General features: G+C 44.9%; 1 protein-coding gene across 3 annotated transcripts in view; it reads right to left on the reverse strand.

The window, feature by feature from the left end:
- The window catches only part of PDE8B (phosphodiesterase 8B), a 303,711-nt gene extending 289,198 nt beyond the window's left edge, over positions 1-14,513 (reverse strand). Inside the window, exon 1 of one of the 3 annotated variants that reach the window (XM_077139368.1) lies at positions 14,483-14,513. In XM_077139368.1, the coding sequence (XP_076995483.1) occupies positions 14,483-14,506 (24 nt within the window). In that variant the 5' untranslated portion in view covers positions 14,507-14,513. Of the gene's footprint in view, positions 1-3,188; positions 3,372-14,482 lie in introns of those variants that run through there. The other 2 variants (XM_077139372.1, XM_077139365.1) reach the window with 2 other exon arrangements.
- Positions 14,514-21,383: the final 6,870 nt, after the last annotated feature.

Consider the following 21,383-nt stretch of genomic DNA (forward strand, 5'->3'; position numbering starts at 1 on the left):
TGGTGTCTCTGTCAAATGCCCTAAATGATCAACAATGACTCTGTACTCTGTCTGGCCAGAACTTGGGATGGCTTCTAGTTCTGCACAGGCTGGGAATTGTTAACCAATATCAATTTAATGATCAGCACTCACACTCATTTGTTAAACCCTACCTTCTCTGTATAACTCCACCGTCACCTTTGATCTTTCTCCCACTCTTTATGGGTATTTGGGCTATGCCCATTCTACCTTTTTCATGTTGGCAGGGCTATCTGTAATATGGGATAGGGGGATGGAACTAGTTGATGTTCTAGAGAGGCTGGCCCCTCTGCATTTCAGGACTTATCTAGTCCAGGGAACCATCTGGAAGTTAACTGTCATTGTTCTTTCGTTGCTTTTTCTTTATTTCTTATTTTAATTATGGTAACATCTACAACATAAACTTTCCCATCTCTGCCATTCCCAAGCATACTATCCAATGGAACTAATCACATTCACAATACTGCAGTACCCTCACCCCTACCGTCACTAAAACTCCCCAACAGAAACCCTACACCCGTTATGCATTAACTCCCTCCTCTCCCCTGCCCCTGCCTCCGGCAACCTATACTCTGGTTTCCGTCCCTATGAGTTTGCATGTTCTCCAATATTCTCTTCGTAGTTACCATGGGGTTTAACTAGCATCCTAAATCTATAACAATCTTATTCCTTTGTACCAACTTAACTTCATAGTACACAAGCTATGTTCCTATCCATCTCCATTCCCCCATATTTATGTAGTTCTTGACACAAATTACGGTGGTTTACTATGAGTTTCAAACCACTGATTTCTCACGATTTTATCCGTTTGCATTTTTGATCCTATAGAAAGTATAAAGTGAGGATACAAACCAAATATACAATACCACTGGCATTTCTATTTACCCATGCCAGTACCCTTGCCAGAAATCTTTATTTCTTCACGTGGTTTGATTTATTGCCCATTGTTCCTTCCTTTCATTCTGCAGACCTCTCTCTGGTATCTCCTGTAGGGCCACTCTAGTAGTAAGGAACCCTTCAGTTTCTGTTTAACTGGGAATGTCTTAACAGCTCCCTCAGATTTTGAAAGACAGTTTTACTGGATATAGAATTATTGGTTGGCAATGCATCGCTTTCAGGACCTTAAATAGGTCATCCTCCTATCTTCTTGTCTCCAGGGTTTCTGTTAAAAAATCAGTACTTAATCTTATTGAGGCACCTTGTACATGACACGTTGCTTCTCTCTCACAGCTTTCAGAATTCTCTCTTTATCTCTGGCATTCGACAGTTTGATTATAATATACCGCAGTGTGGGTCTGTTCGGATTTATCCTGTTCGGGGGGGGGCGGGTCGTTGAGTATTTTGGATGAGTATAACATGCCTTCTGTTAAATTTAGGAAGTTTTCAGCCATTATTTCTTTGAAAGTTCTCTCTGCCCCCTTTCTCTCTTTCTTCTTCTTCTGGGACTCCTATAATATGTATATTGGTGTGCCTAATGGTGTCATTTATATGTATTTTGCCATAATTTTAAAAAGCAATCAATGTAATTCACCACTTTAACAGAATAAGGGGGGAAAATGTATCAGCACCTCAATACATGGAGGAAAAGCATTTAACAGATTCAAAACCTATTTGTGATAACAATGCTCAAAAAATAAGTAGTAAAAGGGACTTCTTCACTTCTTCAACCTGATAAATAGCATCTGTGAAAAATAAACAGCAGCATCATTCTTAAACGTGAAAGGCCAAATGTTTTTCCATGAGATCAGAAACAAGGCATGGGTGTTCACCACCATCATATCTAAAAAAGGACATTCTAGCCAGTAAAATAAGACAAGAAAGAGAAATTAAAAGTGTTTTGGTTCGTTAAATGCCATCAGAATGCAATACACCAAAAATGGAATGCCTTTAAAAAGGGAATTTATTACGTTACAAGTGTTTTTAAAAAGGGATTTATTAAGCTACAAGTTCACATTTCTAAGGCCATAAAAATGTCCAAACTAAGGCATCCATAAAAATACACCTTAACTCAAGAAAGGCCGATATCTGTCACATGGAGAGGCGTATGGCTGGTATCTGTTGGTCCTTGTTCCCAGTTCCACTGCTTGCAGCTTCTAGGGCCAGTGGTTTTCTCTCTAAGTGTCTGTGGGCCTTCACTTAGCTCTTCCAGGGCAAAACTCTGGGTTCTGGCTTGCTTAGCATCTCATGGGAAGGAACATGGTGACATCTGCTGGTCTCTGCATCGCCAAACATCTGTGTCTAAGTATCTGTTCTCTCTGTCAACACTCAAGCATCTCCAAATGTCTGTGTCTCTGACAGCTCTGAAGCAACTCTGTTTTCTCCAAAACATTTCTCCCTTTAAAGGCCTCCAGTAAACTAATCAAGACCCACCTTGAATGGGCAGAGTCACATCTCCATCTCATCAAAAGGTCACACCCACCATTGGATGTGTCACATCTCCATGGAAACAATCCAAATTTTCCACCCCACAGTACTGTATCAGGATTAAAAGAAATGTAATTGCTGCTCTCACAAGACTGGATCAGGAAAAATGGTTATAAACTTAGACAAAGAAGCTAAAACTAAGAAACTTCTAGTAGTAAACAAAGGAGAAAATCTTTGCTAAATTTAGGCAAGAAAAGATAACTTAAAAAGAATGTAAAAGGTATGAAACCTAAAAGAAAAAAATTTGATAAATTGGAATTCATCAAAGTTTTTAAAGTCTGGACTTTTAAAGACCCACCTTTGAGAAAAAAAAAAAAAGGCAAGCCACAGAGTGGAGGAAATATCATACATCCAAAGACTTGTATCTAAAATATATAAAGAAACCTTACAATTGAACAACCAAAAGACAAACTACCCAATTAAAAACTGGGTAAATATCTGAACAGACACATCACAACACAAGACATAAAAATGATCAATAAGCACATGAAAAAATGTTCAGCATTATTAGTCATTAGTGAAATGCAAATAAAATCAAAATGAGCTGTCACTCACTATATGCTAGACTGGCTAAAATGTAAGCTATTAACAATGCCGAGTACTCACAAGGGTGTGGAGCCACGGGAACCCTCGAAATCGCTGAAGGGAATGCAAACTGGCATGCCCAGTGTATTAGTTAGGGTTCTCTAGATAAACAGAATCAACAGGGAACATTTGCAAATATAAAATTTATAAAAGTGTCTCACGTGACCGCAGGAATGCAGAGTCCAAATCCACAGGGCAGGCTGTGAAGCTGACGACTCCGATGGATGGCCTGGATGAACTCCGCAGGAGAGGCTCACCAGCTGAAGAAGGAATGGGGCCTGTCTCCTCTGAGTCCTCCTTAAAAGGCTTCCAGTGATTAGATTTAGCATCACTAATTGTAGAAGACACTCCCCTTTGGCTGATTACAAATGGAATCAGCTGTGGATGCAGCCGACGTGATCATGACCTAATCCTATGAAATGTCCTGATTGCAACAGACAGGCCAGTACTTGCCCAATCAGATAAACGGCTACCACAACTTGGCCGAGTTGACACCTGTCCCTAACCATGACACCCAGTTTTGGAACACAGTCTGGCAGCTTCTTGTTAGTTAAGCATATGCCTGTCATGCAACCCTGCAGTTTCACTTCTAGGTATTTGCCCAAAGGAAATTCAAATATATGTCCAAAGACTTGTCCATGGATGTTCAAAGCAACTTCTTTCATACTAATCAAATCCAAAACAACCCAAAATATTCATTAACCAGGTGAATAAATAAACGAATTGTGGTACCTCAATACAAGAGGATATTACTCAATGGTAAAAAATAAACAAACTACTGATACACATGGAAACACAGATGAACTCAAAATGGTTATACCGAGTAAAAGAAGCCAGACACAAAAGGCTACATCTACTAGTCCCTGGTCCAGTCTACCAGAATAGAAAGGCCAGTGTCTACTTCACGCCTACTGCAGGGGCAGGGGTTGACTAGGGCATGGCAAAGGGACAGAGTGTTAGACTTGTTCTAACTAGATGATGGTGGTGATTGCATGGGTGATATGTGGTTATACGTCTCTTTGACAAAATTCATCAAAGTAAAAGGGTATGTTTATTGTACATAACATATACCTCAAAAAGTTTTTTTTTTAACTTTCAGCATTTACCCTGAGTGCCAAGATAAGAAGATAATAAATACATCACCCCTTACTAATTACATTATTCTTGGGCTTATTTTCCTTTAGCCAGTTAAAGTTTTTCCTAGAAGGTGTGTTGAGAGACCAGCAGTTGTTTTAATTCTTCAGAGGGCCTTGGCCAGCAGATCAGACAACCAGTTCACACTGGACCCAAAGTGATGAGGGGAAGACAACATTTAGTCCTACAAAGGCAATCATTGATACCAGACAGACATTGCTGGGACCAAGTGAAGGGAAGATGACAGGTGCACCTCCATCTCACCCCAATCGTGTGTCAGATCAGATTTTAGGGAAAGAAGTGTTTTCTCCTGGCTTCTCATTGAGCCTCACTTGGCACTGGCACCTAACCTTAGCCTCAGTTTATGGCCTACCTCTTGTCTCTCTCATTCTCTTTCTAGCTCCCTTTATAGGCCAAAATATATATTGAGAATAAGAATGAATACTCCTTTAGTTTATCTGTTTTGAATACAATCATAAGCTAACTTCCACAGACCTCCACTCCCACTAGCACTGCATCCACATACTCCGTCTTGCTGCTTGTTTCAACAAATGACCTGTTTTCCTATTTCAGTCCAATCCCTGCATCCCTCCTCTCTCCCCTACTCTCCTTCACTCACCACACCCCCTCTACTGATCATTGTCTACAGCACACAAATACAGTTCTACTTCTTCCAACTTAAAAACAAACAAAAAATCACTTCCCTTTTACAACCTTCTCTTTATCCCTCTGAAACCACAACAATGCTTCTTATTTTACTGGGAAAATAACAGCAAGAAAAGACTTCCTCATCCCCCACCACTACATCTATGAACCTGCCTATATTTATTTCCAAATCCTCTGTCTTCGCTCCTGTGACACAAAGTGGGCCAATCCATGCACCCACCTCTTTAAGGGGAAGAGTGTGACATCCCAGAAGCCAAGTAAAAAAAAGTGTGTCAAGGAGGAGGAGGTCATCATCTGTGTCAAATGCTACTGACAGGTCAAGTAAGGTGAGAACTGGGAGTACTGCTGAGTTTAGCAATGTGGAGGTCATTGGAGACCCTGGAAAAAGCAGCTTCTGTGCAGTGGTAAGAGAAAGCCTGACTTTAGTGAGTTAAAGAGAGACAGAGAAAAGGGGTTGGAGATAGCAAGCATAAATAATTCTTTTTCCAAAGAGATTTATTACAAGTGAGGCTGAGAAGCAGGTGGGAGTTACCAGGAAAAGTAAAGTCAAGAGAAAGAATATGGGTAGAAGGCATAAGATGGTCACTGAAACTTTCTTTCAACTTCTCTGTATGTATGAAGTTTTTCAAGCAAAGAGTTGGTGGGAGCAAGAAATGCCATCATCTCATTTATCAAGTACATGTCTGCAATCAGTGATTCCATTGGTCGTCATCATTCCACTGATAATGGTTCATTTATTTAGCACAATAATTTCAGTTAACAAATCCACTCTTCTCCTTTAAAGCTATCTTAGGGGCGCTCAAAGGTTGGTTATGAGAAAAGACTTCCAGGGGTGGGTGGCATGTTGAGAAGAGGTGCTATTGTAGTCAAGAGTTGACCTCAGAGCTCCCTTGACGATCTTCCCTTCCAGAGAAGACAAAATGGATAGTAGGATTCAAGAACCAGGCCTGATCTGGTTGCCACTGAAATCAACGCAGTTCATCAAAGTCAACTCACAGAGAAGAAACCAGAAGTAAATGAGCAAAAGACAGGGGCCTGGTGGCAAATGCAACAAACAGATGATGACGAAAATTTGTGGTCATGTAGGAAGAACCTTAGAGAAATTCTAATGTCATCCTAGAGACTTTTTCTTACCCCATGTCCCATTGGTCTACAAATTCCATTGACTCCATTTTCAAAGCAGATTCAGAATCTGACTCTTTTTCATCTTCACTGCTACCATCTTAGCCTAAATCACTACCACCTCTCATCTGGGTTGTTGCAGTGGCCTCCTAGAGGGTCTCCTGCTTCATCCAGGCTCCTCTCAGATACTCTCAACATAGCAGCCAGAGTGCCCCCGCTCCTTAAGTCAGATCCTTTGCTCCCAACCCTCCAATGGCTCCATATGTGGCTCAGTCTATACAGCAGCCAACGGGGCCTAAATATTCTGGCCTTCCATGACCTCTCTGGTCTCAGGCCCTGCCTCCCTCTGTTTGCTCACCCTCTTCGGCCACACTGGCCTCCCTGTTGCAACCTGAACACACAGGCAGGCTTCTACTACAGGACCTTTGCACCTGCTACTCCCCCTGCTTCGAAATCTCTTTCCCAGTCTTATGGTTCACACCCTCTTCCTTCAGTTCTCTCCTCAAAAGCTGCCTTATCAGAGAGGCCTTCTCTGACTACCCTATTTAATCAGCATCAGCCCCCTCCCTATCCACTGGAATCCTTATCACCCTTCTCTGCTTTATTTTACCCCTAGAGCCTACTGCCGTCCTTCCTCTTTTCCTCCCTTTCTTTCTCCTTGCCTTCCTGCCTCCTTGCCTCCCTCCCCTCCTGACCTCCTCCCTTCTTTTTCTCCTTTGCTTGTTCCCTATGCTAGAAGGTGAGTCCCAAGTGCAGAGAAACCTTGGCCCATGTTAAATGCTCAGTAATTTACTTGTTGCCTGAGTAACAGAAACCTGCTCTATTTACAAAGGGGGAATCAGAGGGGAGAGGTGACTTTCCTTGGCGGCTGACATCCTCTTCTGCTGCTCTCAGCTCTCACCGACCTCCAGATCTCACCTGGGACACGGGTGGAAAACATCCCCGCAGACGGCGCAGGGCCTGGGGAAGGGACAGGAAGGCCAAGGCAAGAGGCCATGTGGATGATTGAGGCCAGTGGCCAATTGACACTCCTCCTGAGAGGTATTGTTTACACCAGGGCTTCCTCAACGACTTGTACAGAATGACACATACTGATTGATTCTTCAGCCCCCTCAGGCCCCTGGGGCAGACAGAGAACCGTGTCCACCGACTGTCGTGCCCCAAACCACATTATTATTGACTCCTGCGTGCTGTGAGGCAGAAGGGTTGGGACACACTGCTCTCTGTTCTCCAAGAAGCCTCCCTTCTTCTCCCTCCACTACCTTCTCTTGCTCCCACCTTCCTGCTGATTTCTCCCTTCTGCAATGATCATAGCAAACTCTTCATCAATATTGTTTATCTCAATTTTCTCAACATTATTCCATCACCAGCTAGAGCAGGATCTAGAACGTCTCAGCTTTCTAAAGCGTTCTGAGGTTACCAGGAGAGTCTCTTGTGCAGATTTCAAAACAGACGCAGTCGATGAAAGTTGCCTGAGGAACTGAATTATCCTCTTCATATTCCATTCCATCACCACAGGGATAGTCTTCGATTTTCTTTTTTAAAAAATACAAAATGGAACTAGAAGACAGATCTTAAACATTTAGGGAAATCATTCATTTTTCCTATTATTTAGTTAGCCATGGCCTTCTAACGTGTGTACAATGATCATTTAAAAATGATATTTAAAAATATCCTGGAGGTTATTCTTACACACTAAGTAGATATCACCTTGTTATTCAAGATGTAATGGAGAGGCTGGAGGGAACTGCCTGAAAATGTAGAGCTGTGTTCCAGTAGCCATGTTTCTTGATGATGATTGAATAATGATACAGCTTTCACAATGTGACCGTGTGATTGTGAAAACCTTGTGTCTGATGCTCCTTTTATCTACCTTGTCAACAAATGAGTAGAACATATGAAATAAAAATAAATAATAGGGGGAACAAATGTTAAAATAAATTTAGTTTGAAATGTTAGTGATCAATGAAAGCGAGGGGTAAGGGGTATGGTAGGTATAATCTTTGTTTTCTTTTCTGTGTTCATTTTCTTTTTCTATTGTCTTTTTATTTCTTTTTCTGAATTAATGCAAATGTTCTAAGAAATGATGAATATGCAACTAAGTGATGATATTGTGAATTACTGATTATATATGTTGATGTTTTATTTGGTTTGTTAATTTTTTAATTAATACATAAAAAAGAATAAAAACTCATAGAGTGTTAATACATTTATTAGATCACATGCTTTCTTATTAATATCTCAACCACTGACTTGGTATTACTTTCCATATATCTCACTCCAGAGAAGTAATATTTACAAGGGAGGATTTTGGCTGGCCACATGTGTTAGATGGTTGCTTTTACATCCATTTTTTTTTGCCTCAGATGAATATACTTAATTTTCCAGGGAAAAACAAACCTGGGGCTGGGACTAGACAAGGCAAGCAAGCCATCTAGGGTGCAGAATCTAAGGAGCATCTGCTCTCAGATGCTAACCCGCCATCTAAGCGGATCCTTACATTTTGTACCCAGGCGCCTCATTCCTCAGAAGGGCCCCCTCCTGGGGTCGGGCAAGTGTCCTAGGTCACCAATCTGAAAGCCGGGGTCAGACCCTAGACTCAGGAATGCGAACCTGGGTGTGAGGAAGGGAAGAACTGCTTGAGAGACAGGGGTCTCAGTCCCAGCCCCTCTTTGCCACCTGGGCCACATTCCATTAATCCAAGTCAATATTGATGACGTGAAATACCTTTACTTTATGCAGAAAGAAGAGGCATGCTGGCCATTAACCTATGCCCTGCTGACAGTCGGGCAAGATACAAGAACTGGCCCCACTAGCCTCTCCAACTGCTTTGCATGAGAGGGAAAAGGCAATTTTTCCTGCCTTCAGAGTGGTCACTGGACATATGACAGGTAATCCTTTTGCACATATCTCAATAACAAAACCTAAGTCTAGTTTTATCTACTTGTAGGTATCTTTACTTTCTTAAAAGCACTTGGCTGATGCTTTGCAAACAAACAAACAAAACAAAACTGAAATTGTGCCATTCCCCCCATGACAAATATTTGCATCATCAATATCAAATTTATATCCCAAGCTCTATTTTCTTGGCTCTCCACGAAAACAATATACTTTTTCTTTTCAATGAAAGATCACAGCGTAACTCTTTTGATGCCATCTCAATCAGCAATTAAACTCAGCACACACGGTATCAACCACGTACTTCCCTTGACTGAAATGTTGGAGCACGCAACGCTGTGCCAGTCAATGGGCAGGCACAGGCAGTGACTCTGCATGCCATCAGGGCCTGGCTCACAGCAGTTGTGGGATGCTGCCCGACCTCCAGCAGTCTCAGCTTCAGACTGCTCATCCAACTCCCAAGACACAAACGGCTCTGATTCAACGCCGCGCTGCTTCATGCTGGGGCCCAGGACAGGATACACCGCTTGCACAGCATCTGCCGTCTCGCAGGAAGGCCCAGCAACCGCCCCTGACAGCAGAGCCCTGGCCGACCCCCGCCCTCAAGGGGTACGAGGCCTTGGCAGGATGGGGCGTGGCGTGTGGGGCTGCCTCCCCCACCCCAGACAGGCCACTGTCTGGTTTCCTACTGCTCCAGCCACAGAGGCCCAAGGTTCACATGACAACTGGAAGTCCTTACAGCCCAGGTGCAGCCCCACCGATCAGAGGTCTCACCGTCATGGAGACAGAGCACCTGCTCCAGGTAGAGAGCAGCCCACATGCACCTCAACTCCTTACATCCAAGGAAGAGTTGCCAGGAGAAGGCCAGTCGGCGGCACCTTCTTGGGCAGGCCTAGGTCTGTGGGGAAGGTCCCGGACCTGCATGCATTGCTCCTGAGCTCGCAGGCATCACTGGCTTCAAGACACAGACTAATTTCAGGGTCCCCCAAATGCAGGAGGAAAGAGAGGGTGCATCTCAGAAGAACTGGCATGCTGTTTTTGCACATCACTCAACTCAGCCAGCCCTAGCTGGCCCAGCTGTAATTGAGTTCCTCTTTCTAAGGGGACAGTCTCTAGTATGCCTTTTCTCACTGTGATTCTAGGGCTTTAATGTTGTAAAGCTGTGGGAGTTATAAAGTGGTGAGGCAATTACTCTCATATTAAGGGATCCTTGCCCCCCAGCCAGGCGTGCCATGGCAGCTGTGGTGAGCTCCTGACGCAGAGCCCCCTGTGGGCTGGGACCTGGGGCACTCCGGGGCGGCCACACGCTCCGCCCGAAGGAGCTGGAAGCTTCCGAAGCTAGGAATAGTCCTAGTCACCATTTTTGACCCCCTAGTTTGTTTATATACAAGCACTTTATATACTTTAACGCATTTAACTGGCACAATGACCTATGGGGTATTTACTGTTCCCATTTTACAGATGAGGAGATGCTGTGGGCAAGGGGGAAGCTGGGCCTAGAACCCAGGCTTCCGGGTCCACACCCCTCCCACACGGCCACCCTGCCTCACGCGACAGTCCAAGGGGTGACGATGGGTCCCTCTGAATTTCTGGAAATTATACTTTTTTGTTAGGTAGTGGAGAAGGGGAGGCGCAGAGATGGGTGTGAGTCAAAGGGAGGCACAACTCTACAGTAAGGCTTCAGAAACATGCTGACCACCTAACCTTAAAACAGTGACGACACCTCAAATTGTGCCATGGGACAGAGACAACGCTGTGTATTTATCAAACCATTTATCTCTTAGGGGAAGATAGCATTTCTCAGTCTCTATGCACAGGGCAAGCCCACAGGATTAGTTCTGGCCCATGGGCTATGTGGTAGTCAGGTTCAGGTGTCGGCTTGGCCAGGTGAAGGTGCCTAGTTCTGTTGCTATGGACACGAGCAAATGGCATGTGAAGCTCATCTGTCTCTGATTACATCTGCAGTCGGCTAGGAGGCGTGCCTGCTGCAATGAATGATTCTGATTTAACTGGCTGGTGTTTAAATGAGAGAGCTCAGTGCAGCACAGCCAAGCAGCTCAGCACACCTCATCTCAGCCCAGGCCTTTGGAGATGCAGAAAGGAGTCACCCCAGGGAAAGCTATTAGAACCCAGAGGCCTGGAGAGAAGGCCAGCAGAGATCACCCCGTGTCTTCCTGTGTAAGAGAGAACCTCAGGTGAAAGTTAGCTGCCTTTCCTCTGAAGATCTATACTTTAAGTAAATAAATCCCCTTTTATTAAAAGGCAATCCATCTCTGGTGTGTGGCATTCTGGCAGCTTTGGCAGACTAAAACAGGCTGTAAGTGAAAGAAACTCTCCTCTGCCTGCCTGCTCCCCTACGCGGGACCACAGAGAACACATGTCTTGAGATGGTCAAGTAACAAAATGGAAGAGCAGGGCTTCGACTGGCTGGCCGAGCGATTGTGTGGAGCACAGTCTACTTCAGACATGCAATGTGAGAGTATTAAGCCTTTTTATTTAAGCTACTTTTTATTTAACCTCAGTAGCTTAAATAAAAGCTATACTGCTAATTTGTGTCAGCAGTATAGCCTAGCCCCACATAGCACACAAATCGGCCCCAGAAAAGCCACAGTACCAAAAACAGTTGTCACATTTCAGGAGTTCTTGGGATATTAGGTGAAACCATTTTCAACTGCATTTTTGCAGGTTTAAAAAAAAAAAAAAGATGAAACATTGGCAACAACATTTGTTGAGCCTCTAATTTCACCGATTTGGAGACTCTTACAACTGGTAAAGACCTTGGCAACCAACAAGTCCTATGGCCCCCAGTTTGCAGACAACACGCCCATGGCCCATTCAGATGAAGCGATTTACCACAAGTCCAAAAATATGGTAAAGAAAGAGCTGGACCCAAAGCAGGAATTATATTTCTTTTAGGAAAGGCAGTATGTATTTAGAAGTTTATATCAAATCTCAATCCCGCAATTCCACCTCTAGGAATTGATCTACTAGAAATATCTGAATAGGTGTGGCGAAATATACAAATAAGAAGATCCACTGTAGTAGCGGCACTCTATTTGATTGTGAAAACCCAGAAATAATTCAAATTTCCACTCACAGGGAACTGGTTACGCAAATTATGGCTCATCCATCTGCACTCAAATCTACATAGTACAAAAAAGACAGAGGTTAATCTCCCTGCTTTCATGGAAAAATTCCCAAGTCATATTAAGTGATAAAAGTGAGATAGCATAAGTAGAAAAAGAAAGGAAAATTACCACTCATTAAAGATTTCATCTCTATGCACTGAGGGTGTAAAGTGCCTGATTTCATCTCTATGCACTGAGGGTGTAAAGTGCCTGATTTCATCTCTATGCACTGAGGGTGTAAACTGCCTGACACTTAGTAGGCATGTCTGTACTCCCTCCCTTGCATACTGCTCAGATCACTGTAAATAAATGCAGCTAGCTCACCCAGAGCCTACCAGCTACGTGATGTCAGCCAAGAAGCTTCAGTTCCCACATCTGTAAAACTAAAAGAAATTATAACAGCTTCTTGGGAAGGTGCTGCTAGGATTACATGAGACTGTGTACGTAAAGTGCTCAGCACAATGCCTGGAACAGAGTAAGTGCTTATGAAATAAAACAGGGTCTCTTGTGGCTTGTGTTGTATTTACTTCTGCTTTTTCAGCTCTTTAAAAAATTAGTAAGAAACCATCCTCAGCCACACAACTTATTTTCCTTCCTGCAATTAAATGAAAAAACAGGGTTACATTTTAAACAGTGCTTACCCCAATAAGCTCTAGCAAGATCTGACATTCCAATGTTTAACATAGCTTCTAGAGACAATTTCATTATTTCCCTATCAAACTGATAAACTACTTTCCTGAGAAGTTAATACTAACCTCATTCTTTTAATCAGGTATAACCTGGGGGTGCTGCATGAGATATGTAGTAGGTTCAGTGCTCCCCTAATTACGTGTCCATTTGGGGCTTCTCCTCCACTCAGGCCTGCGGCAGGCGCTTATGGTGAGGGCCAGCTCTTTCCTTCCACAGTTAAGTGGCCACACTCAGAACTTAAACAGGACTTTCTATTTGAGGACCTTCCCGATGCCTTCTCAGTATTAAATGAACTGGTCAGGCTTCTAAGCCCAGTTCCACGGACCTTAAACCTGAAAGATGTGCGTGGGTCTTAGAGTGAAATTTAATTCACCCACGGTTCTGACCCAGTATCCCAGCCGGTGTCTGCTCTTTGCAACCAAGTACAAGTAAGACTGCAAAGAACCAGTGAGCCTGCCACAGGCTGTCTGAGCTTGGCAAACCACTGCCAGAGAGGACCCCAGAATCTCAAAAAGGAGTGGAGGTTGAGATCAGGCAGGTGCGTGGCTTGCCCAAAGTCATGTAGTTTTATCAGCAGCGCAGAGCTGAAAAACAGCCCCTCTTTCCCAATCCATGTCTTCTTCCATTGCTGGCAAATTATCATTCTCCCCTTTTTTGTTCTTGGAAACCAAGCCTCTGCAATGTTAAAATAGCTCATTCAAGGTCAGAGGAGCAGCTCGCAGAACTGGCAATGCAAGCCGGGCAGATCATAAAATTCTAGAAGGCGGGTCCTCTGCCGAGTGCCTTCCCCAGGGTTCCTATGTCAAGGTTTTCGCTGATTATCTCCCAACCCAGTTGAGAGGACGTCTCTCTTCTAGGTTAGCATCAGCACCACCAGTTACGTTTTAACTTCAAGTTCTGCTACTGTGGGGGCGGGGGGGGGGGAGAGCCAAAGGCCTCAGGGTCGGACCTCACCACAGGTGGCCCTGCAGCCCCGGCCACTGGCAGCTCTGGCCGGCAGGGGCATTTTTCAGAGCCTGCCAGCCCGTAGACCGCAAGCTGATGTCAGACTGAATCAGAAGCGGAGTGGATGGGCGCGACTAGTCTTGAGGGTACAAAGAGACCTGCTGGAGCTTCAATTCCCCTTAACTAAGTGTTCAGGGAGGCCGGTCCAAGCGTCGGACAAGCAGTAGTCCTGGGGACCAGCAGGCCCCGAGTCAGAGTGGCGGGGCCGGCCGTACCAGCCCCCTCGGACGCGACGCCCACGCGGCCCGCAGACGGTCCCCAGGAGCTGAGCGCGGCGTGCGCTGGGTGCCCAGGACCGCGGGGCGCCGAGGCTGGAGCGTGCCCCGGGCTCGCGCTCCTGGGCGCCCCGAGCGCCGGACGGTGGCAGCACGCGGAGGGCCGCGGGGCCTCGGCAGAAGGAGCGCGGGTACCGGGGGCGACCGCAGCCAGGCGCGCCGACCCGACGTGGCCGAGCCTGAGCTGCCGCAGGTGACGGCGCCGCGCGAACCCGACGACAGCTGCGCGCGGGCCGCCACTACTACCGTAATTACTGCTCGGAACGAGCAAACCACTCCACCTGACCCTCGAGGACCTTTCTCCCTGGAGACGAAGGAAGGAGCCGGGCACCAGGACACGCAGAACTGCAGGCGGGGTGGGGGCAGGGGCGCACGAAAAGAAGAAGTCTCCCGCGGCGGGACGTTTGGAAGGGGAAGAGAGGGGCTGGGCGCCTTGGGGTCCGCTCTGCGCGGGGTGCCCAGGGAAGAGGGGGCGGCCCCCGAACGGTGCCGGGCGCTGCGCCCGCGGGACGCGTCGAGCCCGCGCGGGGGACTCACCTTCTGGCCCCTCGGCCGGTCCATGCTGGCGGCGGACGGCCTCGCGCTGCGCCCCGCGGAGAGGGCACGGGGCCGGGGACGCCACGGCCGGGGACCCCACGGCCGGCGCCCCCCGCAGCCGGCGCCCCCCGCCCACTTGGCGGTGCCGGAGGCCGCGAGGGACTGCGAGCGCGAGCCCGACCCTCGGCGCCTTTACTCCCCAGACGCGCGCGGAGGCCGGCGGGCGCCTGGGTCCTAGCGCCGCTCCCGGGCGGGGAGCCCCGACTGTGCCCCCGCGGAGCGCCCTGCGGGGGCCCCTGCTCCGGGCAGCGCTTCCCGAGCCCCCACCGCGAGGTGAGTCTCGCTGGCGCCGCCGAGTCCCGCAACTTTCCGGGGGCGCTGAGCTGCCAACTCGCCGCGTCCCCCTCCCTCTGCTCTCCTCACGCCTCCACCCCGGAGAAAACGCTGAAGGGTCAGATAACCAGCTTCCTTCTGTTCAAAGCTTAAGTTTTATTTATATTATTTATGCATACCTACCTTAACAGGTTTTTTTTATGAATTTTGAGTCAGAGACTGTCATTATAATAAAGATCGTCCTTCCTTATAATAAAGGAATGAGCACGTCCGAATGAACACGTCTACACACTCTAGGGTGTGTGTGTGTGTGTGTGTGTATGTGTTGGGGGGTGGATAGCCCTCATCTGAGTGGTGCGGACCTTTACGAAGGTGAAGCCAAAGGTGGACCGAGCCACAGGACCGGTACCCTTCTTGGCCCTCCATCCACACCTGCTTAGGGGGGAGGTGAAGACTGTGAAGCTTTCAGTCTTTCTAAAGTAATAAATTATACTAATTAAATGTCTCAGTTGACATAAATCTGACATCTTGGAATTATTGCCATACCCCATACCTGTCCTCTAGAATGGAGGGATTGCAAACAAAAATGTACAAAGCATTTGCAAAGGGTTTTCCTTTCCCTACTGCCCACAGGGCAGGCCAGCCAAAACCAAGAACAGGAACAGCGCCGCTTTCCTGCTGGTATTCTCATCCAGAGAGGCTGATGACATTTCTAATGAGACTTCTAATGGAAGAGAAAATGAATCGCTTTTAGGGGTGAAACATGGTACATAGGAAACAGGTACCATGAAGAGAGACGAAGAGAAACTTTATTATTTTGTTGTTAGCTATACTCAAAAGGCCAACAATAAAGCATGAGACTGGCATTGATATATACACTTTATAGACTTTTCTAAGAAGCTCAAAATATTTTTCCCACAAAAGCATTCTGCCCTGTGGCAGACCAACTCTGATTTGGGCCCCTGTTATCCCCACCTCTTGCCCTGGTGTAATTCCCTGCCCTTGAGTGAGGGTGGAACCTGTGACTTGCTTCTTACCAGGAAATATGGCAAAGGTGACAGGATGTCCCACCCATGAATGTGCCGCATAGTATTCCTAGGACACGCGCTCCTGGTTGGTTTTCATAAAGCCAGCAGCCCTGTCAGGGAGCCCTGTGTGGCAAGAAGCTGAGGGTGCCTCTAACCAACAGGCAGGGAGAAATTCAGGCCCTCAGCAAGCTGAAAGGTACAAAATCCTGCCAACAGTCACTTGAGCTTGAAAACAGACCCTTTCCTAGTCAAGCCTTGAGTTGAGACTGCAGCCCCAGCGGCCACGTGCTTGCAGCTTTCTGACAAGCTCCCAAAAAAAAGGACCTATATGGAAACTTGGAATATGTCATTGGTAACAGAGTTCAGCAGGAGTTAGAAACAGGGTAAGATAATGGGTAATTGGAGCTGAAGGAATACAGACTGTGCAACAGGACTAGATACAAAAACTCAAAAATGGACAGCACAATAATACCTAATTGTAAAGTAATCATGTTAAAACACTGAATGAAGCTGCATCTGAGCTATAGTTTTTGTTTGTTTGTTTGTGTCTTTTTTTTTCTTTTTCCTTTTCTTTTTTTATTTATTTTTTATTATTATCATTTTTATTTTTTATCTATATTAACATTCTATATCTTTTTCTGTTGTTTTGCTAGTTCTTTTCCTAAATCAATGCAAATGTACTAAGAAATGATGATCATGCATCTATGTGATGATGTTAAGAATTACTGATTGCATATGTAGAATGGAATGATTTCTAAATGTTGTGTTAATTTCTTTTTTCTTTAAATAATAAAAATAAATAAATAAATAAACACATCTGAATTACAAAAAAAAAAAAAAAAGGACCTATATGGAAAAGCTAGGCCCAGCCTCTTGCCCCACAGAAACTGAGATAAGAAATGTGTGTTGTTCTGAGCTGCTAAATTCATGCTGATGCATGATGCCACAAGTCAAAAAACTAATACATTCTCTCCTTCCACAGATGGAAAAGTGAGGCAAAAAAAAAAAAGGGATTACATAAATGGGCTAAGGTCCTTTAAATTAAATGGATAATCTTTCATTATATCATACTCCTAGCTTTTTTACACCTTGTAGGGACAAGGAAAAGTAGAACAGCAAAGGCATTAGAAGGTAAAAGTTCAAGTTCGGGGTGAGATTTGGTAAGGAATGAAGCAACAGAAGAACCTTAATAAAGTCTGGGACAAAAATAACCCAGGAGATGAATGAACAGTTTGGAAAACTCAGGTTAAGGGTAAATTGACCCAAGTAAAAAATACAAATGCTTTCAGAAGAAAAGTAAATATAAAACATGAAAGAGGAAAAAAGAGAGTGATAATGAGGAAAACTAAAGGCATCAAATCTTCTGAATACTTTTTCTAATTACCTATCAGAGAAATACAAAAGTCATATTATTCATTCGTGTAAATGCGAGGACTTTCCAGAAGAGCAGCTCAAGAAGTGCTAGGAGAGTGTCTGTACACAGAAGGCGCCTATGGCAATCAGCAGGCTGTCTATTGTTCCCAAGATATTGCATAACAGACCATTTCTCATAACTATTAGCCAAAGTCTGGGCGTTTGAGATCATGTTTTAAGTGCTCTGGATGCCTAATGTTTTAAGTTTTCTGCTCCATCCCTGCTATGATATAGAGAAATAGAGTTCAACTCTTAGCCCACTGGATGTGTATTGCCCCCCACGCATCTTGAAGGTGACTAGAGGTGGTATATGATTTTAAAAGAAAGAGAAGGGAAGAGGGGAGGAAAGGAGGGAAATGAAGGGAAGGGAAGGAAAGGAAAGGAGATAAGAAAAGAGGGAGGGAGGAAAGAGGGTAAGAGGAGGGAAAAAGGGAGGGAAGAAGAAAAAGGAAGAGAAGAAAGAAGAAAGGAAAGAAAAAAGAAAAGCAACCAAAGGCACAGAGTTCCCATTCTAGCTGGAGATGGGAGTTGGGAAGGTCCAAAACAGCATAATGAAGCTGTGCTCTCAACTTCCCATCACCTACTGGACCTCTATGTGTGAGTCCCACCACTATGTCACGATGAAAGCTTCTGAACCAGAAAGCATCATCTCCCTACCGAACCTGATTCCTAGTGGTCAATGCTACTAAAAACTCTCCAAAACATAATGTTTTGGCTTTTCTCCTTCTCCCTTGCTCTCCATATCAGCCAGCTACCACCTCCATTAGACTGTCATTGACCTCTGCCCCTCCCCCTGGGCTCATGGCCAGGAGTGAAGCAGAGCTTGTTTGGGCCCCTGTCTTCTTGGCCTAGACCAAGCTGGATGAGCAGGCAATGGCCAGCATGGTATGACTTAATTCAGAGGTGCCAAAGAATCCACTCTGTCCCCCGCTCATGCCCAAATGTCTGTCCCACCTAGGTTTGCCAAGGCTTGACGTTTCTTCAAAGTGTTTTTTCTAAGTGGTTCAGCACTGCTCTGTCCTAAAGTTTGAAACTCCAAATATTTCTATTTTCAGTAACTCTCTGTGTCTTTAAAACCTTCTTAAGACTCTGCTTATTAGACACGCTCTTCTTTAAAGGGCAGCTTGTGATAGTGTTTACTTAGGAAGGGGAATAGGCATTGCCGAAGTGAAAGGAAATGGGCAGTGTGTCAGTTTGAATCTGGGGTGGACCCCAGAAAAGCCATGTCCTTTAATTATCATTCAGTATTGCTGGCTGGGAGCTTTTTGACTGTTTCCATAGAGATGTGACTCACCCAGTTGTGGGTATTAACTTTTGATTAGAGGGAGATATGACTCCACCCATTCCAGGTGGGTCTTGATTAGTTTACTGGAATCCTTTAAAAGAGAAAACATTTTTGGGAAAAAAAACAAGAAAGCCACAGTGGAGCCATGAGAGTGCCCACACAGCCAGAGATGAAGAAGGAAAATGCCTCCCTGAGGGATCTTCATGAAACAAGCCGGCAGTGAAAGCTAGTGCCTTTACAGTTGAGAGAGAAACCCTGAACTTCATTGGCCTTCTTGAACCAAGGTATCTCCCTAGGTGCCTTAGACTGGACATTTCTATATCCTTGCTTTAATTGGGACATTTTCATGGCCATAGAACTGTAAACTTGCAACTTAATAAATTCCCTCTTTTAAAAGCCATTCCATTTTTTGATATTTCACATTTCGGCAGCTAGCAAACTAGAACAGGCAGCAGAAACAATTTCATCCATTTCCCAGCTTTGCTTATGACCCTGTGTGCCCAACTGTTTGGATAGAAGAGAATGGAAGGGAATAGGGTGGCTTCTGGTTGGCTGTTGGCTGGTTGATTTCTGGTGACCCCCGATACACAGGGAAATTCAACAGTTTCAGGCCAGTAACTTAATAACCAGAGGCATGGAGCTAGAAGAAAGTTGTTTTCTCATAGTATCCTATGGAAAGCCATGGGGCTGGATGAGGGTGTTTAATCAGAGAGAAGAGGGCAGAGAAGCACACTCAGGGCCTGCCAACCCTCAGAGGTCAAAGAGAGGAGGACATGACAAGAAGACTAAGGACCTGGGGCCAGTGAGCTAAGAGGAAAGCAAGGGGCTGGGGTGCTTAGGATAGATCTGCAGGTGAAGGAAAAATGTTTGGGTTTGAGCTCAAGGTCCAGCAGCATCAACAGGAGATGAAGTGCTGAGCATTTCACTTTAAATGCTGAAACACTATTAATTAAGGATAAGCCTAAAAGACCACAAAATTTCAAGGGGAGAACACAGGAGAGGATGGGACAAAGGAGATGTGAGCAGATGGCTCAAAAGTGAAAGAATCCACTCTCAGACCAGAGGTTGTCCCAGCCTAAGTGTTTGCATCCCAGAGATGTGAAGTGTGTTAATCTTAAAGAAACTTTGTCAAGGCTCTAACAATCTTAGAAACTGCAATTAGGGAAAGCTGGTCCCTGAAGAAGTAATTTTCTTAAGAAAAATAAAGTACGCACACCCACCCAACCACCATCCCCTCCACACGAGCGTATACACCCTTAACCTGCCAACACTTTCTAGAGCTGGAAGCGATTTTTCTCTCCTTTAAACAATGAGAAGAAACATGGGAGAAAGAGGGAGTAAAATTAATTAAAAGACACTTCTGTTTTCCAACTTTATTTAAGAATTAAAACATAGTCTGGCAGCTCTAGTGACATTTTTCTTTTTAAAGAAGGCATTATGGATAAATAAGCATATCTTGGCCCATTAGGTTTTGGCCAACACACTTTCTTTTCTTTTCCTCTGCTCCATTTTCCCAACTTGCTTTTTTCCTTCCATTGCTGGTCATAGCACTCAAGTTGAATGGGAGAATCTCCTGATTAGCAAAACTGTGGGAATGAAGTGATTTTGTAACAAAATTTTCCCAAGTTTTAAGCCAACCAACCACCTTCAGAAATCAGGTGGAACACTGTTAAAATGGAGCACACAACATTTCCAAGATCTCGTTCCCTGTGTTCAGTTGTTTGGGTTAAAAAGCAAACAACCAAACTTCCTCGCGTAATTTTCATTTGTTTGCAAAGAGTTATAAGCAAATAGTACTGACTCTCCGAAAATCTCTGCAGTCAGTGAAGTTTGTCTATGGGGCTCCCTGCCTCCCTTCCTGGACTGATTCCTTCCTCGCTGTAACCCAGAAGCTCACTCTGCCTCCTCCTGTCTTCTACCAAGAAGTGGGGGGAAGGAGTGTGCCCTCGACAGCTTGTTCATTGATTGGCTCCTGTCACTTTGATGTGACTGAATCTGGATCAGAGTGTTACCTCAGCCTGGAATTTGCATTATGAGCCATATATTTACCTATTTATTGAAGGGAGGTGCCACAGAGAAGGCAATCAGGTGGAACCGTCCTTTAGGACTCAATTGACCTACTCTGACACTTCCAGCTGGGCCAGGTGTGCCCCTGTGGCTCCCACAGTGGCCTGCATCTCCCCTATCCGGCTTTTCCCTAATGTCTTATCTGTAATTTCTAACAAACTAAGCTCCATGAGGGCCGAGGTTGTATGTATCTCAATTTTGGACTCCCACACGCAAAATAAACACTCAATAAATGTTTACTGAACAAATGAATCAATTCATTGAGGTTGTGATGCAGGAATTATAGTGTTGCCCTCCTCAACATCATAATGCTGAGAAAATTGAGGGAAGGACTCTTCTTTATCTCTTCCCCACTCGAATGACCCTTGTTCCCCCTTGGAGACACTAGAAAGTTTACCCTAAAAGTTATTAAAAGCAGAAAAGCAAATGCTTTCATCATCTGCTTCCACTAGGTCCAAGAATGTTAGCTTTTGTAACCTAACATTGGGTTCTCCTGTCCTAAGACCTGCAAATACACATTTTACATTGCTTGGAAGTCTTGACTTTTCATTTATCAAGTTTTTTAGACAAATGATTATTAGCAGTCTACTAAACTCCAGGCAAAGATGAACAAACCTATCCCAGTCCCTGTGTTCATCAAACTTGGAATTTAATTGAGTTACTATTAAATGGTCTCAACCAGAAACTCCTCTATCTATCCATCCATCCATATATACATGCATCCAATTGATTCCCTGTGTTCCTTATATTTTTATAAATTTTTGAGAACAACATG

The sequence above is a fragment of the Tamandua tetradactyla genome, chromosome 21 (assembly GCF_023851605.1).
Source record: "Tamandua tetradactyla isolate mTamTet1 chromosome 21, mTamTet1.pri, whole genome shotgun sequence".
In the NCBI taxonomy this organism is placed as follows: domain Eukaryota; kingdom Metazoa; phylum Chordata; class Mammalia; order Pilosa; family Myrmecophagidae; genus Tamandua; species Tamandua tetradactyla.